The 23,947-nt window shown below is 41.6% G+C and overlaps 1 protein-coding gene across 1 annotated transcript in view; it reads right to left on the minus strand.

Annotated features, from left to right (window-relative positions):
• Positions 1-22,288, minus strand: part of ERCC6L (ERCC excision repair 6 like, spindle assembly checkpoint helicase) — a 60,343-nt gene extending 38,055 nt beyond the window's left edge. Inside the window, exon 1 of the mRNA XM_081080869.1 lies at positions 22,154-22,288. Within this exon, the coding sequence (XP_080936995.1) occupies positions 22,154-22,221 (68 nt within the window). The 5' untranslated portion in view covers positions 22,222-22,288. The remainder of the gene's footprint in view (positions 1-22,153) is intronic.
• Between the last annotated feature and the right edge of the window lie 1,659 nt (positions 22,289-23,947).

The following is a 23,947-nucleotide window of genomic DNA, read 5'->3' on the forward strand; positions in this document are numbered from 1 at the left end:
ATTCAGAATAAGGGTCCTAGAGTGCATAAACCGGATGGAGGAAAAAATCGACAACCTCTGCAAGAAGCAAGAAGAAACAGATGAAAAAATCGATAACATATGGAAGAAACTAGAAGAAACAGATGAAAAAATCAACAACTTAAGTAAAACCCAAGAAGAAATGAAGAGTGATATAGCTGCAATGAAAAACTCCATTGAAAGTATCAACAGTAGACTAGGAGAAATGGAGGACTGAATTAGTGAATTAGAAGACAAGGAAACAAAACACACCCAAAATGTACTGCAATTGGAGAAAAAAATTAAAAGACAGGAGGAGAGCCTAAGGGAGCTTTGGGACAACATGAAACGAAACAACATACGAATAATAGGGGTGCCAGAACAACAGAAAGATGAAAAAGGATTAGAAAACCTATTTGAAGAAATAATATCAGAAAACTTCCCTGAGGTGGGGAAGAAAAAAGTCACACAAGCCCAGAGAGTCCCAAACAAGGTGAACCCGAAAAGACCCACACCAAGACACATCATAATTACCATGGCCAATGTTCAGGACAAAGAGAGAATCTTACAGGCTGCAAGAGAGAGACGGAAAGTTACATACAAGGGATCTCCCATTAGATTGTCAAATGATTTCTCAACAGAAACACATCAGGCCAGAAAAGAATGGAAGGAAATTTACAAAGTGATGCAAAGCAAAGGACTGAATCCAAGAATACTCTATCCAGCAAGGCTATCATTCAAACTTGAAGGGGAAATAAGAACCTTCACAGAAAAAAAAAGGCTAAGGGAGTTGATCACCACCAAGCCAGCAATGCAAGGAATGCTAAAGGGATTGGCATAAAAAGAAGAAATAAAAAGCTCAGAAAGAAAGCAGCCATACAAAAAAAAAATGGCTACAAACAAGTACCTTTGAATAATAACTTTAAACGTAAACGGACTAAATGCTCCAAACAAAAGACATCGAGTGGCTGAATGGATAAAAAAAACATGACCCATACATCTGCTGTCTACAAGAAACCCACCTCATTAGAAGGGACTCACACAGACTGAAAGTGAAAGGATGGAAAAATATCTTTCAGGCAAATGGAAAGGAAAAGAAAGCTGGGGTAGCAATACTTATATCGGACAAAATAGACCTCAAAATGAAGGCCATAACAAGAGATAAGGAAGGCCACTTCATAATACTAAAGGGATCAATACAACAAGACGATATAACCCTGGTAAACATATATGCACCCAATGCAGGAGCACCCAAATTCATAAAAAAACTCCTGGAAGATATCAAAGGAGAGATCGACAACAACAAAATCATAGTAGGGGACTTTAATACACCACTGACAGCACTGGATAAGCTCTCTAGACAAACAATCAGCAAAGATACAGCAATCCTAAATGACTCACTAGATCAGATGGACTTAATAGACATCTTCAGAACACTCCACCCCAAAGCCAGGGAATATACATTCTACTCATGTGCTCATAAGTCATACTCAAAAATAGACCATATATTGGGTCACAAGCAAAGTATCCCCAAATTCAAGAAGACTGAAATCATAAAAAGCATCTTCGCAGAACACGATAGCATAATATTAGAAATAAACTACAATAAAAACAACCCAAACTCACTAGATCAGATGGACTTAATAGACATCTTCAGAACACTTCACCCCAAAGCCAGGGAATATACATTCTACTCAAATGCTCATAAGACATATTCAAAAATAGACCATATATTGGGTCACAAGCAAAGTATCCCCAAATTCAAGAAGACTGAAATCATAAAAAGCATCTTCGCAGACCACGATAGCATAATATTAGAAATAAACTACAATAAAAACAACCCAAAATACTCAAACACCTAGAAGCTGAATAGCATGCTATTGAATATTGATTGGGTTACCAATGAGATCAAAGAAGAAATTAAAAACATCCTGGAAACTAATGACAATAAAAACACAATAATCCAAAACCTATGGGACACAATGAAAGCAGTCCTGAGAGGGAAGTTTATAGCTCTACAGGCCTATCTCAAAAAACAAGAAAAAATGGTAGTAAATCAGCTAACTCTACAACTCAAAGAATAAGAAAGAGAGCAACAAGAAAACCCCAGAGTGAGAAGAAGGAAGGAGATAATAAAGATGAGAGCAGAAATAAATGACATAGAGACCAAAAAAACATTACATAAAATCAATGAAACCAAGAGCTGATTCTTTGAAAGGATAAACAAGATTGACAAACCTCTAGCCAGACTCACCAAGAAGCAAAGAGAGAGGACCCAAATAAACAAAGTCAGAACGATATAGGCGAAATAACAACAGACCCCACAGATATACAAATGATCGTTAAAAAATACTATGGACAGCTCTACTCCAACAAACTAGACAACCTGGAGGAAATGGACAAATTCCTAGAAAAATACAACATTCCAAAACTCAATCAGGAAGAATCTAAAAATCTCAACAGGCCAATAACTCTGGAAGAAATTGAAGCAGTCATCAAAAAGCTTCCAGCAAACAAAAGCTCAGGACCAGACGGCTTCACAGGGGAGTTTTACCAAACATTCCAGGAAGAACTAAAACCTATCCTCCTCAGACTACTACAAAAAATTCAAGAGGAAGGAACACTTCCAAGGTCATTCTATGAAGCCAGCATCACCCTAATACCAAAACCAGGTAAAGACAACACAATGAATGAGAATTACAGGCCAATATCCCTCATGAACATAGATGCCAAAATCCTAAACAAAATCTTAGCAAATCGGATCCAGCAGTACATCAGAAAGATCATACACCATGACCAAGTAGGATTTATCCCAGGAATGCAAGGATGGTACAATATCCGCAAATCAATAAAAGTGATACATCACATAAACAAATTGAAAGAAAAAAAACCACATGGTCATATCAATTGATGCAGAAAAAGCGTCTGAAAAAATTCAACACCAATTTTTGATAAAAACTCTCAGCAAGGTGGGAGTAGAAGGATCATACCTCAACATAATAAAAGCCATATATGACAGGCCCACAGCCAACATCATACTCAATGGACAAAAACTAACACCATTTCCCCTAAGAACAGGAACAAGACAAGGATGCCCCCTCTCACCACTCCTGGTCAACATAGTACTGGAAGTGTTAGCCATTGCAATTAGGCAAGAAGAAGAAATAAAAGACATCCAAATTGGAAAAGAGGAAGTAAAACTGTCCTTATTTGCAGACGACATGATATTATACATACAAAACCCTAGAGACTCCATCAAAAAGCTACTAGACTTAATACATGAATTTGGCAATGTAGCAGGATACAAAATTAACCCCAAGAAATCTGAGGCATTTCTATACACCAATAGTGAACTTTCAGAAAGAGAGATTATAAAAACAATCCCGTTTACCACTGCATCAAAATAATTAAGCTACCTAGGAATATACTTAACTAAAGAGGTAAAAGACCTCTACTCAGAAAACTACAGGACATTGAAAAAAGTTATAGAGGAAGACATAAACAGATGGAAGAACATACCGTGTTCATGGATTGGTAGAATCAACATCATTAAAATGTCCCTACTACCCAAAGCAATCTATAAATTCAACGCACTTCCTATTAAAATACCAATGGAATACTTCAGAGATCTAGAACGAACTCTCCAAAAATTCATCTGGAATAAAAAAGACCCCGAATAGCTGCAGCAATCCTGAAAAAGAACAAAGTAGGTGGGATCTCAATACCAGATATCAAGTTGTATTACAAAGCCACTGTTCTCAAAACTGCCTGGTACTGGCACAAGAATAGGCATATAGATCAATGGAATAGAATAGAAAGCCCAGAAATCGACCCGAACCAATATGCTCAATTAATATTTGACAAAGGAGGCAAGAACATACAATGGAGCCAAGATAGTCTCTTCAATAAATGGTGTTGGGAAAATTGGACAGATATATGCAAGAAAATGAAACTAGACCACCAACTTATACCATACACAAAAATAAACTCAAAATGGATAAAGGATTTAAATGTACGACAGGAAACCATAAAAATTCTAGAAGAATCCAAAGGCAACAAAATCTCAGACATATGCCGAAGCAATTTCTTCACTGATACAGCTTCTAGGGCACTTGAAACTAAAGAGAAAATGAACAAATGGGACTACATCAAAATAAAAAGCTTCTGCACAGCAAAAGAAACCATCAACAAAACAACGAGAAAACCCACTGTGTGGGAAAACATATTTGCCAATGTCATATCTGATAAGGGCCTAATCTCCAAAATTTATAGGGAACTCATACAACTTAACAAAAGGAAGATAAACAATCCAATCAAAAAATGGGCAAAGGACCTAAATAGACACCTTTCAAAAGAGGACATTCAGAAAGCCAAGAGACATATGAAAACATGCTCAAAGTCACTAATCATCCGAGAGATGCAAATCAAAACAACAATGAGGTACCATCTCACACCTGTCAGACTGGCTATCATCAACAAATCAACAAACGACAGGTGCTGGAGAGGATGTGGAGAAAAAGGAACACTTGTGCACTGCTGGTGGGAATGCAGACTGGTGCAGCCACTATGGAAGACAGTATGGAGTTTCCTTAAAAAACTGAAAATGGAACTCCCATTTGACCCTGTGATCCCACTTACAGGAATATATCCCAAGAAACCAGAAACACCAATCAGAAAGGATATATGCACCCCTATGTTCATAGCAGCACAATTCACCATAGCTAAGATCTGGAAACAGCCTAAGTGCCCATCAGTAGATGAATGGATTAGAAAACTGTGGTACATCTACACGATGGAATACTATGCTGCTCTAAAAAAGAAGGAACTCTTACCATTTGCAACGTCATGGATGGAACTGGAGAGCATTATCCTAAGTCAAATAAGCCAGTCAATGAAGGAAAAATACCACATGATCTCACTCATTCATGGATAATAGAGACCATTATTAACTTTTGAACAAAAATAGATACAGAGGCAGAGCTGCCTCAAACAGATTGTCAAACTGCAGCGGGAAGGCCGGGGAGGGTTGGGGGGCAGGAGGTAGGGGGGTAAGAGATCAACTAAAGGACTTGTATGCATTCATATAAGCATAACCAATGGACATTAGACACTGGGGGATAGGGGAGGCTAGGGAACTGTCTAGGGCAAGGGGATAAAATGGACACATATGTAATACCCTTTGTAATACTTTAAGCAATAAATAAAAAGAAAAAAAAAAGTCAGAAAAGGTACTATTTTTTCCAAGAAGTCATCCTCTGACAATTCCTCCCCTTCTCTCTCTCTCTCTCTCTCTCTCTCTCTCTCTCTCTCTCTCTCACACACACACACACACACACACACACACACACACCAAATCTCAGACTTCTGGATTAGGGATATATCCTCTGTATTTATATCTATCATATGATATTTTTCATTTGTCTTTCTTCCCCACCAGACTATAAGAACATGTGTCTTTTCTACCGCTGCATCCTCAGCAGCTAGCAGTGTAGACTGGTCCACAGGAGACATTTACTAAATGTTTGCTGAAGGCATCAAAGTGAGGTCAGGATACTCTAAAGTTAACAGAAAGAAAGCAACTTTCAGATACAATGGGCAATCTTTTGTCCTTCCAGAGGTTTGCAACCTTCCATCGAACTATTACAAGTTCTTCACTTACCGTACACAGACTATAACATGTGCAACTACCTAAGATCTGGTGTGCAAAATACTGCCTTGAACACAGCACATTAAGCCTGGCTTCTGTGGCTCAGTGGTTAAGCACTGATCCAGGAACCAAGAGATCACAGTTAGATTCCCAGGCAGGGTTTCAGGCTTGATCCCTAGAAGGGGGCGTGCAGGAGGCAGCCAATTGATGATGTTTCTCATCGATGTTTCTATATCTCTCTCTCCCTTTCTCTCTCTCTCTAAAAATCAATAAAAACATATTTTTAAAAGACAGCACATTAAGCAGAATTCATACGAGGTCACTTCAAACATTAATACAATTTAAGTGCTTTTATAAGCAGCCAAATTTAAAACAAATCCAAAAAACTGGGCATGTAGAGATCTCAATGGAAAAACTTAAGCTTAGCTATAAGATTCAGCAGAAGCTTAGATACTGAGTCATAACTACTCCTGAATTAGCTCTGATCAAGATAGCATGGAGGCACCAATGCCCAGTGATTCATATTCTCTCTTTCTCTCTCTCTCTCTCTCTCTCTCTCTCTCTCTCTCTCTCTCTCTCTCTCTCTCTCTCTCTCCATTCTCCTGTCATAATCACCCAATGTTTATAGGTCCTCCACTGGTGAAATTGTGACCACTGTGGTTGAAGGACATTAGACTAACCAGTTCATCAAACATGTATTAAGCACTTCCCATGTGTCAAACACTGTGCTAAAACACTGGAGATACAGCCCAGAGCAAAGCAAGTGTCTGCGTTCATGTAGCTTACAGTACCGGGGATTTATATTTATCAAAGAATCACATAAATAATTAATTACAAACTGTAATAACAGCTATGAAAGAAAAGTATACAGGGCTATTAGAGCATACAACAGGGAAACCCAGGAATGAAGCACAATGGGCCTCAAGCCTCATAGAATTCTATTTTAACTCCTCAGGTTTAGTACTTGCTGAATACACCCAAAGTATAGTGGTCACAAAGCAAAGACCTATAAGAACACAGCAAGTGACAGAACCAAGTGAAGCTGCTGTATGAAAAGCAACACTGAGACCCATATGTCCCATCTAAAGGGGGCAACCTGATAGTCATTCCTAGATGAAACCTGCAATACAGGAATAAGAGCCCAAGGTTACCATGATCTTCTGATGGTTGAAAAAAAGTAAGAAATTCTGATTTTTATGTGAATTCTCCTGATTTTTAGATGGTAACTAATGCACATGTTTTTAAAAAATACTGGGCAGGGCAAACAAAACTTATCAGTGAACCTGGGTCATGAGCTGCCAGTTTGTGACATCTGGTTTATCTCAGCTTAAAAAGGTACCACTGACTTTGCCTGGATCTCCCCTCCAAATGATTTCTTTAAAAAAAAAAAGTAGCTCTAAGACTCTCAGGATTGAAGCCTACACAAGGTTTGGTTCGGGGCTGAACACCATCCACTTGTAAGACCAATCATTTAACGTGGTGTAAGGCTTTCTGTAGTATGTAGTATTTATTACTGGCTTTGGAGTCCAGAGACAAGAACTATATGGATCACACCATATGGCCCCAAAGATATTCAAGGTTCTTAGTGCTCTTGCAGGTCCTTTATATCCTGTCACAAAGAGAATACAAGCCAGTAGGAAGATCAAGGCCTGTTTCAAAGTGGGTAAAGGCAGGCAGGGATCTGGTCCACCTCCTTTGTAACTTTGGTTAAACTAGGCAAACACTCTTCTGCCAGAATAAACAGGAAGACAGCATCCTCTTACATGTTAACAACATGCCCTCAGAAAGCAGCTGAACCTGCTGACTGGCCATTCTGGAAAAAAACCCCAGTTAATTAATAATTATGCCAAAACCAAACTTATCCTTTTTTCTGGCACAGATGTGCTTTGGCATCCAGATAGAGCAGCGGTCGCCAACCGGTGGTCCATGGACCACTGGTGGTCCGTAATGTCTGAAAGGTTGGCAACCGTTGGTTTAAGGAAACCTTTGGGGCAGTGGTTGCCAACTGGTGGTCCAGGGACCAATGCTGAGATAAAGCATACCAGGCAATGTCCTCAGCAGGTAAGTTTCATTATTTTGGGAACCATTTGGTGGCAAACATCCTGATTGGCTCTCTGAGATAAAGTCTAACTAAAAATGAAGAATTATCTAAGAACAATATTAACTTTTTAAAAACATTTTTATTGATTTCAGAGATGGGGGGGGGGGGAGAGAGAGAGAGAGAGAGAGAGAGAGAGAGAGAGAGAGAGAGAGAGAGAGAAACATCAATGATGAGAGAGAATCATTGATCAGCTGTCTTCTCACACCCCCACTGGGGATTGAGCCCGAAACCCGGGCACGTGCCGACCTGGAATTGAACCTCGACCTCCTGGGTTCATGGATCAATGCTCAACCACTGAACAACACTGGCTGGGTTGTTAATTTAATTATAAGCAAATTTTGGTTAAAAGCATTTTAAAATTAACAAGGTGTTAATTTTCACATATGACATATGAACTGGAAATTTTGTCTGTGAAATCCGAAGTTCATTAAGTCAAGGTCCTTGAGATCAAGGTTTTACTGCACTATGAAACTCAACTTCCAGGAAAAGACAGGCAAGCTGCATCAGTGTCTCTTCCTTACCTGGCTTTACAACAAAAAAGCATAGCCAGAGGATCACTCCGGAGGTATTTCATTAGGGGCAGTTCTCTCTTGGCCTAGTTGGATATTGGTCATACAGGTATCCCCTACTTTTCAGAAGTTCACTTTACACCCCATCCCCTTCATAAGAGCCTTGCAATAATACCTGCTTTCACCAACTGAAATAAATCTGAAGAGAATTTTCACTTTTACAAAGATAAAAAAGCAAAAATGTTCTGTCTTTGTTTTGCAGTGGGCCACTGTAGAGGCCTTGCACACTGTTAAGTAAAACATCACTGTGCAAACATTATTTCTACTTTATGTAAGCTATGTTAATTATCATATCATTCCTGATTTCATTATATGTTAGTGTTATTTTAGGTTTTAGTGTTATTTGGTACAATTTTGTAGGTTATTTTTTGGGTCTGGGAACAACCAAAACATTTTTTCCATATAAATAACTGTAATTGCTTCTTCATATTATGCCGTTTCATTTTCCGAAATGTTTCTATTGAGGAGCACTCTACTTTCAGGTAGCAGGGGAAACCTATTTTGGTAGAGACCCTACCTCTACAATGTCTTTGTGTTTTTTTGTGCCAAGAAGTCTAGTGGTGGTGTGGTTTCCCATGGGAGGATATTAATGGTTTATTTCAAGTAAGAATTTCATCTTGTGTACCTGATAAAATAGAAGTTTTGTTTTTAAGAACTTGTGTACCTCAAGTCTCTAAGCTGATGCTTTTAACTTTATTTTTTGTGTTTTTTTTTTTAAATAAGTCTTTATTGTTCAGATTATTATAGTTGTTACTCTTTTTTCTCCACATAGCTCCCCTCCACCAGGTTCCCACCCCACCCCATGCCCTTACCCCCACCCATTTTCCTCGTCCATAGGTGTTTTTTTGTCCAGTCTCTTCCCCGACCCCCCACATCCCTTTGCCACTGAGAATTGTCAGCCCACTCCCTTTCTATGCCCCTGATTCTATTATATTCACCAGTTTATTCTGTTCATCAGATTTTTATTCACTTGATTTTTAGATTCACTTGTTGATACGTATTTGTTGTCACTTTGTTATTCATAATTTTATCTTTACCTTTTTCTTCTTCTTCCTCTTAAAGAATACCCTTCAGCATTTCATATAATACTGATTTGGTGGTGATGAACTCCTTTAGCTTTTTCTTGTCTGTGAAGCTCTTTATCTCACCTTCAATTCTAAACGATAGCTTTGCTGGGTAGAGTCTTTGCTATTCATCACTTTGAATATTTCTTGCCACTCCCTTCTGGCCTGCATAGTTTCTGTTGAGAAATCAACTGACAGTCATACGGGTACTCCCTTGTAGGTAACTGAGTTTCTTTCTCTTGCTGCTTTTAAGATTCTCTCTTTGTCTTTTGCTCTTGGCATTTTAATTATGATGTGTCTTGGTTTGGTCCTCTTTGGATTCCTTTTGTTTGGGGTTCTCTGCGCTTCCTGGACTTGTACATCTATTTCTTTCACCAGGTAGGGGAAGTTTTCTGTCATTATTTCTTCAAATAGGTTTTCAATACCTTGCTCTCCCTATTCTTCTGGCACCCCCATAATTTGGATGTTGTTCACTTGAAGTTGTCCCAGAGGCTTCTTACACTATCTTCATATTTTTGGATTCTTTTTGCTTTTTGCTTTTCCGGTTGGGTGTTTTTTGCTTCTTTGTATTTCAAATCTTTGACTTGATTCTTGGGATCCTCTAGTCTGCTGTTGGATCTCTGTATATTATTCTTTATTTCAGTCAGTGTATGCTTAACTTCTAATTAGTCCTTTTTCATAACCTTGAGGGTCTCACTAAATTTCTCAGAGGTTTCTAGAAGATTCTTGAGTAACCTTATAACCGTGGTTTTGAACGCTATATCCAGTAGTTTGCTTTCCTCCATTTCTTTCATTTGTGACATGTTTCTTTGTCTCCACATTTTGACTGCTTCTCTGCGTGGACAGAGTGGCCTTGTGTGCTAGGTGTCCTATCGGGCCCAGTGGCTCAGCCTCCCCAGTCACCTGAGGTGGACGCTCTTGGTGCACCCCTTTTGGGCTGTGTGCACAGTCTTGTTGTAGTTAAGCCTTGATTGCTGCTGGTATCACTGGGAGAAATTGACTTCCAGACCAACTGGCTGTGAGGACCAGTTGTGTCTACAATGGGAGAACTGCTATGTTGGAAACACCCTTATGGGACAGGACTTCCTTCAGTGGGGCTTTGGTGCTCACTGAGTCTGTCCTCTAAGTGTGTCTCTTATGAATCTGCAGAGTTGTAATCTGGTGTGGTCTCACTCTGACCACTGAGTACACTGGCTCTTGAATATCCAAGGAAGTGCAAAGTCAGCCACTTCCTGAGGCCACCCGGCAGAGCTACAAAGAGATCTGCAGATTCCTTCTTTTTGCTTGGGGTTTGGAGGTGCCCAGATGAGGCACAGCTGTGAAGCAATGCAGGATGCTGACGAGCCTTAGGCCTTCTTTTGGAAGCTCTGGGGTTCTTTGACCCACCTGTAATTTGTTAGGTTTTAGATTGCAAAAGGCCAGGCCATTCATATACAAAAGCATCTGCGGGAGAAAATGGCAACCAGCAGGAAGCTAGGGAGGGAGAGAGTGTGAGAGAGCAAGGAAGTGATAGAGGAGTGTGTGGACGTGTGTGGTGTGTGTGTATGAGCTAGGGACAGTTAGATTCTGCAGGTCTTCTAAGGGGCTGCTAAACCGGGCAGTCTTAGGCGGCGGAGTCCCGCTCCCTGCGCAGACACTCCTGGGCGGCCAGCACAGGCACGGCGACCACGACATCTTGGGAAACAGAGCTGCTTGAGACTAGGATCCTGGCCTCAGCACCACCCAGTCTGATCTCAGACGCATACCAGGACCCTGCAGCCACTGGGGACAGAGACCTGTGACCACAGCTACAGACCTGTGGACACCAAAAGTTCAGAAATCCCCGTGGCAGATCCGTGAGTAACGGAGCCCATCCCCCCTTCCCGCAGGCTTGTGGGCAGCGCCAGAGTAACTAACTGATAGATCCACCCCTTGCCGGGGCCTCAGCGCTCCAGGAACTTTAGCCTGGAAGTGCGCGAGCACCTAGGAACTGATCCCGCGTAGGGCCGGGTTCAGGAGTCCTGGGCTGGGAGCAATCATGCAAACACCGGGAACTGGTCCTACGTGCACTGCCGGCTATGGAGCCCTGGGCTGGGAGCAATCGGGCGAACACCAGGATCTGGTCCTGCTCACACTGCCTGCCCCAGGATCCCTGGGCTGGGAGCAAATGCGCGAACCCCAGGAACTGATCCTACGCGCACTGCCAGCTTCGGAGCCCTGGGCTGGGAGCAATCGCGCAAACACCGGGATCTGGTCCTGCTCACACTGGCTGCTCCAGGAGCCCTGGGCTGGGAGCAAACACACGAACCCCAGGAACTGATCCTACACGCACTGCCGGCTTCGGAGCCCTGGGCTGGGAGCAATCGCGCGAACACCGCGAATTTGTCCCGCGTATCACAAGCCCAGGGACCCCAATTCTATGGGCAGGAGGCAGCACCAAGCACCAGTGACTTGACTGTGTATCTTATCACCTGCACCTGAGATCCTGATTCCCTGTGCATTCATACTAAGAGCCAGTGACTCCAATTCCTGGTGCAAGGGCACACAGGGAACCTGATTCTCAAGGCAAGGTCGCACGAAGCAACAGAGACTCTGATACTGGATTCTTGGGGAACTCTGACTCCTGGCGCACGCTAGGGGGCTCTGGTTTTCAACACGCTTCAGGGGGGTCTCTGTTTCAGCATGGTGCAGGCAGGGTCCCTGATTCTAAGGGCGCGTACAAGGCCACATTGAGCGCTGACAACACTGACTCTGAGCGAGCCTGGTTCCCACCAACCCACAACAACCACACATCTTAGTGTCAGAGCTCTTCAGTGACACTAGCGTGGCGGGAGGCTCCCACTGCACACGGCCCAGGCCCACACAACTCGACATTTCAACCATCGGGAGATAATCAGAATGAAGAGATGACACAACACCCAGAGGAAAGACAATGAGGAGTCGCCAAGAAAGGAAATTAATGAAGTTGAAGCATGCAACATGACAGAAAAAGAATTCAGAATAATGGTTGTACAATTCATTCACCGGATGGATGAGAAAATCAACAACCTATGCAAGAATCAGGAAGAAATGAAAAGTGATAGAGCTACAATCAAAAACACCATGGAAAGTTTCAACAGCAGACTAGAAGAAGCAGAGGACCGAATTAGTGAATTAGAAGATAAGGCAGAGAAACAAGCTCAATCTGAACAGCAACTGAAAAAAAAATTAAAAAGCAGGAGGAGAGCCTAAGGGAGCTTCGGGACTACATGAAACGAAGAAACATACGCATAATAGGGCTGCAAGAAGGACAAGAAGAGCAGCAAGGATTAGAAAATCTATTTGAAGAAATAATGTCAGAAAACTTCCCAGATATCGGGAAGAAAAAAGGTACACAAGTACAGAGAGTCCCAGGCAAGATGAACCCCAAAAGACCCACACCAAGACACGTCATAAGAACGATGGCAAATGTACAAGACAAAGAGAGAATCTTAAAGGCTGAAAGAGAGAAACAGAGTTCCCTACAAAGGATCTCCCATCAGATTATCAAATGATTTCTCAATAGAAACACATGAGACCAGAAAAGAATGGACAGAAATTTACATAGTGATGCAAAGGACTGAATCCAAGAATACTCTATCCAGCAAGGCTATCATTCAAAATTGAAGAGGAAATAAGAAGCTTCACAGACAAAAAAAGGCTAAGGGAGGTTATCACCAACAAGCCAGCAATTCAAGAAATGCTAAAGGGACTGGTGTAAAAAGAAGAACTAAAAAGCCCAGAAAGAAAACAGCCACACACACAAAAAAAAATAGAAATGGCTACAAACAAGAACCTTTCAATAATAACTTTAAACGTAAATGGACTAAATGGTCCAATCAAAAGACATCAAGTGGCTGAATGGATAAAAAGACATGACCCATATATTTGCTGTCTACAAGAGACCCACCTCATTAGAAGGGACTCACACAGACTGAAAGTGAAAGGATGGAAAAATATCTTTCAGGCAAATAGAAAGGAAAAGAAAGCTGGGGTAGCAATACTTATATGAGACAAAATAGACCTCAAAGTGAAGGCCATACCAAGAGATAAGGAAGGCCACTTCATAATACTAAAGGGATAAATACAACAAGAAGATATAACCCTGATAAACATATATGCACCCAATGCAGGAGCACCCACATACATAAGAAAACTCCTGGAAGATAGCAGGGGAGAGATCGACAACAATAAAATCATCGTAGGGGACTTTAATACACCACTGACAGCACTGGATAAATCCTCTAGACAAAAACTCAGCAAAGAAACAGCAATCCTAAATGACTCACTAGATCAGATGGACTTAACTGTCATCTTCAGAACACTTCACCCCAAATCCACAAAATATACATTCTTCTCAAGTGCTCATGGGACATCTTCAAAAATAGACCACATATTGGGTCACAAACAAAGTCTCCCCAAATTCAAGAAGATTGAAATCATAAAAAGCATCTTCTCAGACCAAAAGGCCATAATATTAGAAATAAACTACAATAAAAACAACTCAAACACTTGGAAGCTGAATAGCACGTTATTAAATATTGACTGGGTTACCAATGGGATCAAAGAAGAAATTAAAAACATCCTGGAAACTAATGACAATGAAAACACACAATCCAAAACCTTTGGGAAGCAATGAAAGCAGTCCTGAGAGGGAAGTTTATAGCTCTACAGGCCTATCTCTACAAACAGGAAAAAATGGTAGTAAATCATCTAAATCTACAGCTCAAAGAATTGGAAAGAGAGCAACAAGAAAAGCCCAGAGTGAGCAGAAGGAAGGAGATAATAAAGATTAGAGCAGAAATAAATGACATAGAGACCAAAAAAACAATACATAAAATCAATGAAACGAAGAGCTGGTTCTTTGAAAGGATAAACAGGATTGACAAACCTCTAGCCAGGCTCACCAAGAAGCAACGAGAAAGGACCCAAATCAACAAAATCAGAAATGATAGAGGCGAAATAACAACAAATCCCACAGAAATACAAATGATTGTTAAAAAATACTATGGACAACTCTACTGCAACAAACTAGACAACCTGGAGGAAATGGACATATTCCTAGAAAAATACAACATTCCAAAACTTAATCAGGAAGAATCTAAAAATCTCAATAGGCCAATAACTATGGAAGAAATTGAAGCAGTCATCAAAAAGCTTCCAGCAAACAAAAGCTCAGGACCAGACGGCTTCACAGGGGAGTTTTACCAAACATTCAAGGAAGAACTAAAACCTATCCTCCTCAGACTACGACAAAAAATCCAAGAGGAAGGAACACTTCCAAACTCATTCTATGAAGCCAGCATCACCCTAATACCAAAACCAGGTAAAGACAACAAAATGAAAGAGAATTACAGGCCAATATCCCTCATGAACATAGATGCCAAAATCCTCAACAAAATCTTAGCAAATGGGATCCAGCAGTACATCAGAAAGATCATACACCACGACCACGTAGGATTTATCCCAGGGATGCAAGGATGGTACAATATCCGCAAATCAATAACCGTGATACATCACGTAAACAAATTGAAAGAAAAAAACCACATGGTCATATCAATTGATGCAGAAAAAGCGTCTGACAAAATTCAACACCCATTTTTGATAAAAACTCTCAGCAAGGTGGGAATAGAAGGATCATACCTCAACATAATAAAAGCCGTATATGACAAACCCACAGCCAACATCATAATCAATGGACAAAAACTAAAACCATTTCCCCTAAGAACAGGAACAAGACAGGGATGCCCCCTCTCACCACTCCTGGTCAACATAGTACTGCAATTAGCCATTGCAATTAGATAAGAAGAAGAAATAAGAGGCATCAAAATTGGAAAAGAAGAAGTAAAACTGTCCTTATTTGCAGATGACATGATATTATACTTAAAAAACCCTAAAGACTCCATCAATAAACTATTAGACTTAATAAAAGAATTCGGCAATGTAGCAGGATACAAAATTAACGCCAAGAAATCTATGGCATTTCTATACACCAATAGTGAATGTGCAGAAAGAGAGACTAAAAAAGCAATCCCATTTACCATAGCACCAAAAACATTAAGCTACCTAGGAATAAACTTAACTAAAGAAGTAAAAGACCTCAACTCAGAAAACTACAAGGCGTTGAAAAAAGAGATAGAGGAAGACATAAAGACATGGAAGAACATACCATGTTCTTGGATTGGTAGAATCAACATCATTAAAATGTCCATACTGCACAAAGCAATCTATAAATTCAACGCACTTCCCATTAAAATACCAATGGCATATATCACAGACCTAGAACGAACTCTCCAAAAATTCATCTGGAATAAAAAACGACCCCGAATAGCTGCAACGATCCTGAGACAGAACAAAGTAGGTGGGATCTCAATACCAGATATCAAGCTGTATTACAAAGCCACTGTTCTCAAAACTGCCTGGTACTGGCACAAGAACAGACATATAGATCAATGGAATAGAATAGAGAGCCCAGAAATCAGCCCCAACCAATGTGCTCAATTAATATTCGACAAAGGAGACAAGAGCATACAATGGAGTCAAGACAGTCTCTTCAATAAATGGAGTTGGGAAAATTGGACAAATACATGCAAGAAAATGAAACTAGACCACCAACTTACACCATACACAAAAATAAACTCAAAATGGATAAAGGACTTAAATATACGACAGGAAACCATAAAAATACTAGAAGAATCCAAAGGCAACAAAATCTCAGACATATGCCGAAGCAATTTCTTCACTTATACAGCTCTTATGGCACTTGAAACTAAAGAGAAAATGAACAAATGGGACTACATCAAAATAAAAAGCTTCTGCACAGCAAAAGAAACCATCAACAAAACAACGAGAAAACCCACTACATGGGAGAACATATTTGCCAATGCTATCACTGATAAGGGTTTAACCTCCAACATTCACAGGGAACTCATACAACTCAACAAAAGGAAGATAAACAATCCAATCAAAAAATGGGCAAAGGACCTAAATAGACACCTTTCAAAAGAGGACATTCAGAAAGCCAAGAGACATATGAAAACATGCTCAAAGTCGCTAATCATCCGAGAGATGCAAATCAAAACAACAATGAGGTACCATCTCACACCTGTCAGACTGGCTATCATCAACAAATCAACAAACGACAGGTGCTGGAGAGGATGTGGAGAAAAAGGAACACTTGTGCACTGCTGGTGGGAATGCAGACTGGTGCAGCCACTATGGAAGACAGTATGGAGTTTCCTCAAAAAACTGAAAATGGAACTCCCATTTGACCCTGTGATCCCACTTCTAGGAATATATCCCAAGAAACCAGAAACATCAATCAGAAAGGATATATGCATCTCTATGTTCATAGCAGCACAATTCACCATAGCTAAGATCTGGAAACAGCCTAAGTGCCCATCAGTAGATGAATGGATTAGAAAACTGTGGTACATCTACACGATGGAATACTATGCTGCTCTAAAAAGGAAGGAACTCTTACCATTTGCAACAGCATGGATGGAACTGGAGAGCATTATCCTAAGTGAAATAAGCCAGTCAATGAAGGAAAAATACCACATGATCTCACTCATTCATGGATAATAGAGACCATTATAAACTTTTGAACAATAATAGAAACAGAAGCAGAGCTGCCTCAAACAGATTGTCAAACTGCAGCGGGAAGGCCAGGGAGGGTTGGGGGGCAGGAGGTAGGGGGGAAAGAGATCAACCAAAGGACTTGTATGCATGCATATAAGCATAACCAATGGACATAAGACACTGGGGGATAGGGGAGGCTAGGGGACTGTCTAGGGCGGGGGGGAAAAATGGACACATATGTAATACCCTTTGTAATACTTTAAGCAATAAAATAAAAAAATAAAATAAAAATAAAAAAGAAAATGAAATGCCATGATGCCTGAGAATTTAACTGAAAGTACATTAGAAGGAAAATGCAATTGAGGGCATGAGGAAGAATCAGCAGAATCTGAGAAGCAGCAACCAGTGAGGTAGGAAGAAAATCAGAAGAATGAGGGGTCCTAGAAGCCAAATGAATCAAGTGTTTCATGGAGAAATGATAAACTGTCAAATACTGCTGGTAGGTCAAGGTGGATGAGGATTAAAAATTGCCCATTATTTACTTATATGAAAGTGATTGGTGACCTTGACAAAAGCAGTCTGGATAAAGTAATAAGAGATGTGGGTGATAGGAAAACAGAGAAAAAGAGCAGATGGGTGACAGAAGAGAGAGTGGACAACAATCAAGTGGGTGACAGAGAGAGAGGATGACACAAACAGTGAGTGACAGAGAAAAAGGTGGGCAACATAGGAAAGAATGTGCGTGACAGAGATAGAGGATGGGTGACTGTGCCAGTCATCATTTATTGCCTCTCAGTTCCAAATTCACTCCTCAGTACCTGTTCTGTGATAATGGACAGAATTCCTTTAAGCATCTCTCCTTTACAGCCAGGACAATGTTAAGTTTTCCCAGTAGAGGGCGCCTGAGGGACACTGCAGGAGAAAGGAACTCTCCTGAAGTTGCCAGCTGCTGCAGCACAGTAGGTCAGCCACACACTAACAACATCCAGTCCCTCAATGACCTTGAAGCATCCACCTTGCCAAGAAATGATTTTCTTGCAGCCCTCTCTGAATGAAAACTAGTTCCCTCAGCGGCTCACCTATGCTCCAAGCCCCACCCCTTTCGCTTGTCTAAGCCAGTGGTCGGCAAACTCATTAGTCAACAGAGCCAAATATCAATAGTACAACGATTGACATTTCTTTTGAGAGTCAAAATTTTTTAAACTTAAACTATATAGGTAGGTACACTGTTATTCACTTAATTAGGGTACTCCTAAGGCTTAGGAAGAGCCACACTCAAGGGGCCAAAGAGCCGCAGTTTGCCGACCACGGCTCTCGGGTACCATAATAGAGTGTCCTTATTTCGTATAGCCCATTCAATTCATAGTTTAATAATTATTTATATTAAAATCCATGCTTTAACATACTGTATGACTTCTATTCTTGATTGGACCCAGAAAGATACAGTGACAGAGAAAAAAGGTAAGTGACAGAATGAGAGAGTGACAGAAAAAAGTAGGTGACAGGGAAATAGTGGATAACAGAGAGAATGGGTCATGGAGAAACAGAGCTAGAGAGTGGGTAATAGAGATCATGGGTGACAGAGAAAGGGAGAAGGGGTAATAGAGGTACAGAGTGGGGAGGATGACAGAGAAAAAGAAGGTGGGTTGACAGAAACAGTAAGTGTGAGCAGGTAGATGACAGTGTGGAACAGGTGGGTGACAGAAAGAGAGAGGGGTGAGCAACATAGAGAAGGGGGTAGTGGGTGACAGAGCAAGACAATGAGAGCGCGAGAATGAGTGCCAGAGAGAGACAATGGGTGACAGAGGTGGGTGACACAGAGGGAGAAATAATGGGTGACAGAAAGACAAAGAGACAGAAGCGGGGAGAAGAGAGAAAGAATGCCAGAAAATGAAGGGGCAAGGGTGAGGGGAGCAACAGAGAATGGAAGCATGGGTGTACAGAGAGCACAGACAGTGGGCATCAGAGTGAGAGGGTGGGTAATAGAGGAGCTACTGGGCTGGCATCACCAAGGGAGAGCAGGACTGACACAGAGAATGTGTGACAGTTATCATATGTGACTGAAAATGAAGGTGTGAAAAAAGAAAGGTGTGCAGAGAGTGTGTGACAGCAAGTTTCAAAGTTTTCTTTCATCTTTTAGGCAGGGGAGGAAGAGACAGGGAAGGAGAGGGACAGAAAAGGGAGGGAGAGGAGGAGGGAGAAATAGAGACAGAGAAATTGTGTGAGAATAGGATTATGCCAATGAGCAGAATTATGAGTAAGAAAGAAGGTAAAGAAGGCTGTGTGTGGGATTTGGGAGAGGATGGAAAACACTGAGAAAGATTAGGAGTAAAAGAAGAATTATAAGACTTGAGGAGTCATGAGAGATGGGATGTCTTGAGAGACAAGGAAACTGTGAAAGAAAGGTATGGATTGTGACAGCAGAAAATGACTGTGAGATAAGGGGGTGACTGTTGAGGGGAGTAGGAGAGAGACAATTTGAGAATGTTCTGAAGAAAGCACTTAGGAACAAGTGAGAAACAGGTGCCAGCTTGAGAGACAGTGTTAAGGAACCAGTGCACAGTGCAAGCTGAGAGGCCCACTTGCTTGCTCACAGAAAGGAGGGAAGGAAACTAAATACCTTAAGCCTCACCACCATTTTCCAGATGAGAAAATTGAGGGTCAGAAAAGTCAAGTGACTTGTTTGAGGTCTCCCCGCTAGCAGGTGACAAAGCCATAATGTGAAACCATATGACCCAACTGTAAAGCCAGCACTCACACTGGCTGGTTTTGCTCAGTGGTTAGCAAAAGTCCGCGGGCCTTAGGGTTGAGGGTTCGATTCCCCATCAAGAGTCAAGGGGACTACCTTGGTTGCTAGTTCCCCAGCCCCAGTAGGGGCACACGCGGGAGGGCAACCAATCTATGTGTCTCTTTCACACCCATGTTTTTCTCTCTCCTCCCCCTCCCCCCTCCCTTCCACTCCCTCTAGAAATCAATGGAAATAAATAAATAAATAAATAAAGCCATCACTCTACCACACCACACTGCCTCCCTCTGTTCCCAAGTCTTCCTTAAGGAAGTCATGTAACTTAGTCCAAAAATGTACTTTTACTCCTCTGTAAGGTCTTTTGGCTTTTAACAGCTTTAAAACATTGTTTTTCTGAAAAGGGAGACAGAACTGTTCACTGCCCCAATTTATTTCTTTGGACTACATCAAAATATAAAACTTCTTTAAAAAGTCCTCATAGACACAGACAACCGTGTGGTGATTACCAGAGGGAAAGCGGGGTGGGGTTGGTACCGGAATAAGGTAAAGCAGGGATAAATGGTGATGGAAGGAGACTTTGCTTGGGGTGGTGAACATATAATACAATATATAGATGATTAGCATAGAACTGTACACCTGAAACCTATATAATTTTATTAACCAATGTCATCCCAATAAGTTCAATAAAAAAGTATATTGAAAAAATTAAATTAAAATTAGACTAAATTTAAAAAAAATAAAACTGTACATCAAAGGACACAATCAACAGGATGAAACGGCAACCTACAAAATGGGAGAAAATATCTGCAAATTATATATCAGATAAGGGGTTAATATCCAGAATATATAAAGAACTACAACTCAACAACAACAACAAAAGCTACCCAACTAAAAAAGGACTTGAATAGACATTTCTCCAAAGAAAACATACAGATGACCAACAGGTATATGAAAAGATTCTCAACATCAGTAATCACTAGAGAAATGCAAATCAAAACCAGAATGAGATACTACTTCACTATCATTAAGATGGGTACTAACAAGAACAAAACAGAAAATAAGTGTTAGCTAGGATGTGGAGAAACTGGAACCCTTGTGCACTGTTGGTGGGAATGTAAAATGATGTAGCTACTCTAGAGGACAGTATGGCAATTCCCCAAGAAATTAAAAGTAGAACTGCTATACGATCCAGCAATCCCACCTTGGATATATATCCAAAAGAATGGAAAGTAGGATCTTGAAGAGATATTTGCAAACCCATGTTTACAGCAGCACTATCACAATAGTTAAGAGATGGAAGTAACCCAAGTGCCCATCAATAGATAAAGAAAATGTGAATAATGCAGACAATGGAATATTATTGCATGTTAAAAAGGAAGGAAATCCTGTCACACAACACTATATGGATCAGTGGTTCTCAACCTTCCTAATGCCGCGACCCTTTAATACAGTTCCTCATGTTGTGGTGACCCCCAATTTCATTGTTACAAATTGAACATAATTAAAGCATAGTGATTAATCACCAAAACAATATGTAATTATATATGTGTTTTCCGATGGTTGAGAACCGCTGACATGGATGAACCTTGAGGACATCATACTATGTAAAATAACCCAATCACAGAAAGACAAATACTGTATGATTCCTCTTATGTGAAGTCCCTAGAGGAATCAGATTCACAGAGACAGAAAGTAGAATGATGGTTGCCAGGAGCTGGAGAATGAGCAGCTGGTGTTTAATAAGTACAGAGTTTTAGTTTTACAAGATGAAAAGAGTTCCGGAGATGGATGTTGGTGATGGTTGAACAACAATTAATATATTTAATACCACTAAAGAATGGTTAAGACAAATTAGGTTAATACAAATTTTATGTTGTGTGTATTTTACCACAATTTAAAAATACTTTAAATGCTTACTCCCACATCACCAAGCCCTCTCCACCTTCAGCCATCTGCTGAATGTTTCCTCATTTTTCAACACAAATGTCTCTTCCTTTTATGAGGTCTTCCTAGGCTCACCGACCCTGTAGTTGGCCATTCCCTCCTTGAATGCCCATACTATGCCTTACACATTCTACCTCTTACAGCACTTATTAAACATTATAAATTTACCTATCCCTTTCCACTATTCGATTATAAGCAATTTGGGGAGGAGGCCAATATTTTAGGCCTGGGGCTTGGTAAGCTGAAAAGACTCAAGGAAAGCTGCTTGATCAATTGAAATTCTGGCTCTTAAGGAGTTCATAAAAGTGAGTCATTTGATTCTCAAAGGGGGCATTGGGGAGCTCCCGGGCTTTGGAAAGCTGAGCAAATTCCCGCGCCCTAATCGCAAAAGGCTCCGCCTCAGCAGTTTTAGGCCCCTGGGAGGGTCAGAGGGCCCTCCCCCCGACTCCTCACCCCCACTCCCGGCCAGAACCTGCGAGCTAGACCCGCCCAGCGGCCCAGACATACCTCAGGTAAAGAGCAGCCAGCTCTGGGCTTAAAGCCTCGGCGTCTACAAACCCTTGGGACGCCTCCATGACCGTCACTTTGGGTCCTAGTTATCTCCGCCAGGGATTGAATTTCTCGCGCTCCCGCCCTGCGCATGCGCTGTGCACGTGGAAGGGCGGGGCGAGGAGCAGGGCCAACCATTGGCCACCGAGCTGGTCAATCCCCCCAAGTTCCGGCATCAGCACCTGAGTCCAGCCCACAAAAGTCGCGCGCCTGCGCCTAGGCTTGCTGGAGCTAAGAGGCGGTGCCCCTCCCCCCCTCACCCCCGCCCCCCCCGGGGCAGCGCGGGGTGGGCGTGTCCTCTTTTTTTTCCTACCATTTTCAGTCCAATCCAAACCCTGCTGAGGCTAATCGTCTGTTTGCGTGTACGCGTGCGTGTGCTATCCTCGCGTAGACTGAATGAGGTGATGTCAGTCATAGCCACTAGAGACCTCCTCCCCAGCCTGCGACCCAAATATCATTCCTTCCACTGCCTGGCGCTGGAGCATGCTTTGAATTCAAACACCCAAGGAGGCATAATCCCATGAGTCACACTGAAGAAGGGTTTCAAGAACGGAGCCAAAGCCCTTATTTAAGAAATAAGTAATGCTGTCCTTATGGTCACCATTTCTTCAGAAGCTCCAACTGAGATGCATATTTTCAAAGGCAGAGCTTAGGGCTTCCAGAAACATGGTGATTGAGTTAATGGCTTGTTTTGGCGATGCAAATAGGTTATGAGACAACAAAAAATGCCCTTGCTCATAAACTGGTAAGAACATGGACAATGATTCCTCGAGGCACAATTAACATTCAGTATTTGAAAACTCACCTATTGGCCCAGTCATATGTCTACTATATGTCCAGGGAATTTTAGCTTTTTGTAAATTTCATAGACCATTAGGCGTTTGTTTATTTTTAAGGTTTTTTTCTTTCTTTCTTTCTTGTTTTGCTAATCCTCACCAGAGGATATTTTCCCATTGATTTTTAAAGAAATTGGGAGGGAAGGGGAGACACACACAGAGAGAACCATTGATGTGAGAGAGACATCGATTGGTTGCCTCCTGCACACACCCCTACCAGGACCCAGGTACAACCAAGGTATGTGCCTGTGATCAGAATCAAACCAGTTGCCGAAATCGGTTTGGCTCAGTGGATAGAGCGTTGGCCTGCGGACTGAAAGGTCCCGGGTTTGATTCTGGTCAAGGGCATGTACCTGGGTTGCAGGCACATCCCCAGTAGGAGATGTGCAGGAGGCAGCTGATCGATGTTTCTAACTCTCTATCTCTCTCCCTTCCTCTCTGTAAAAAATCAATAAAATATATTAAAAACAAACAAACAAAAAAAGTGACTCTTTAGTCCATGGGCCAATGCTCGATCCACTGAGTCAAACCGGCTTGAGCTTGTTAGGCATTTGCAAAGGATTTTAGAGAAGATGGTTTATATATTTAAACTCATCTAAAAAAGAGGGAATATGCGCATTGACCATCACACCATAATGGTCAAGATGGCTGCGCCCACAGCTGAGGCCAAGTTCCCGTAAGGAGCCTTAACGAGCAATCAGCAGGGACCTGAGGCTGCATGGCGCTGGGCCAGGGCAGGGGACCTGAGGCTGTGCCCCCTGCCAGATGGGGCTTGACAGGGAACCTCAGGCCATGCCCCCCGCCTGGCAGGGCTTGACAGGGGACCTGAGGCTGTGCCCCCCACCCTGATACTGGGCCAGGGTACCTGAGGCCACACCTTATGCCCCAGTGCTGGGCTGTGGGACCTGAGGCCATG

Source organism: Myotis nattereri, assembly GCF_964212035.1.
Source record: "Myotis nattereri genome assembly, chromosome: X".
Classification (NCBI taxonomy): domain Eukaryota; kingdom Metazoa; phylum Chordata; class Mammalia; order Chiroptera; family Vespertilionidae; genus Myotis; species Myotis nattereri.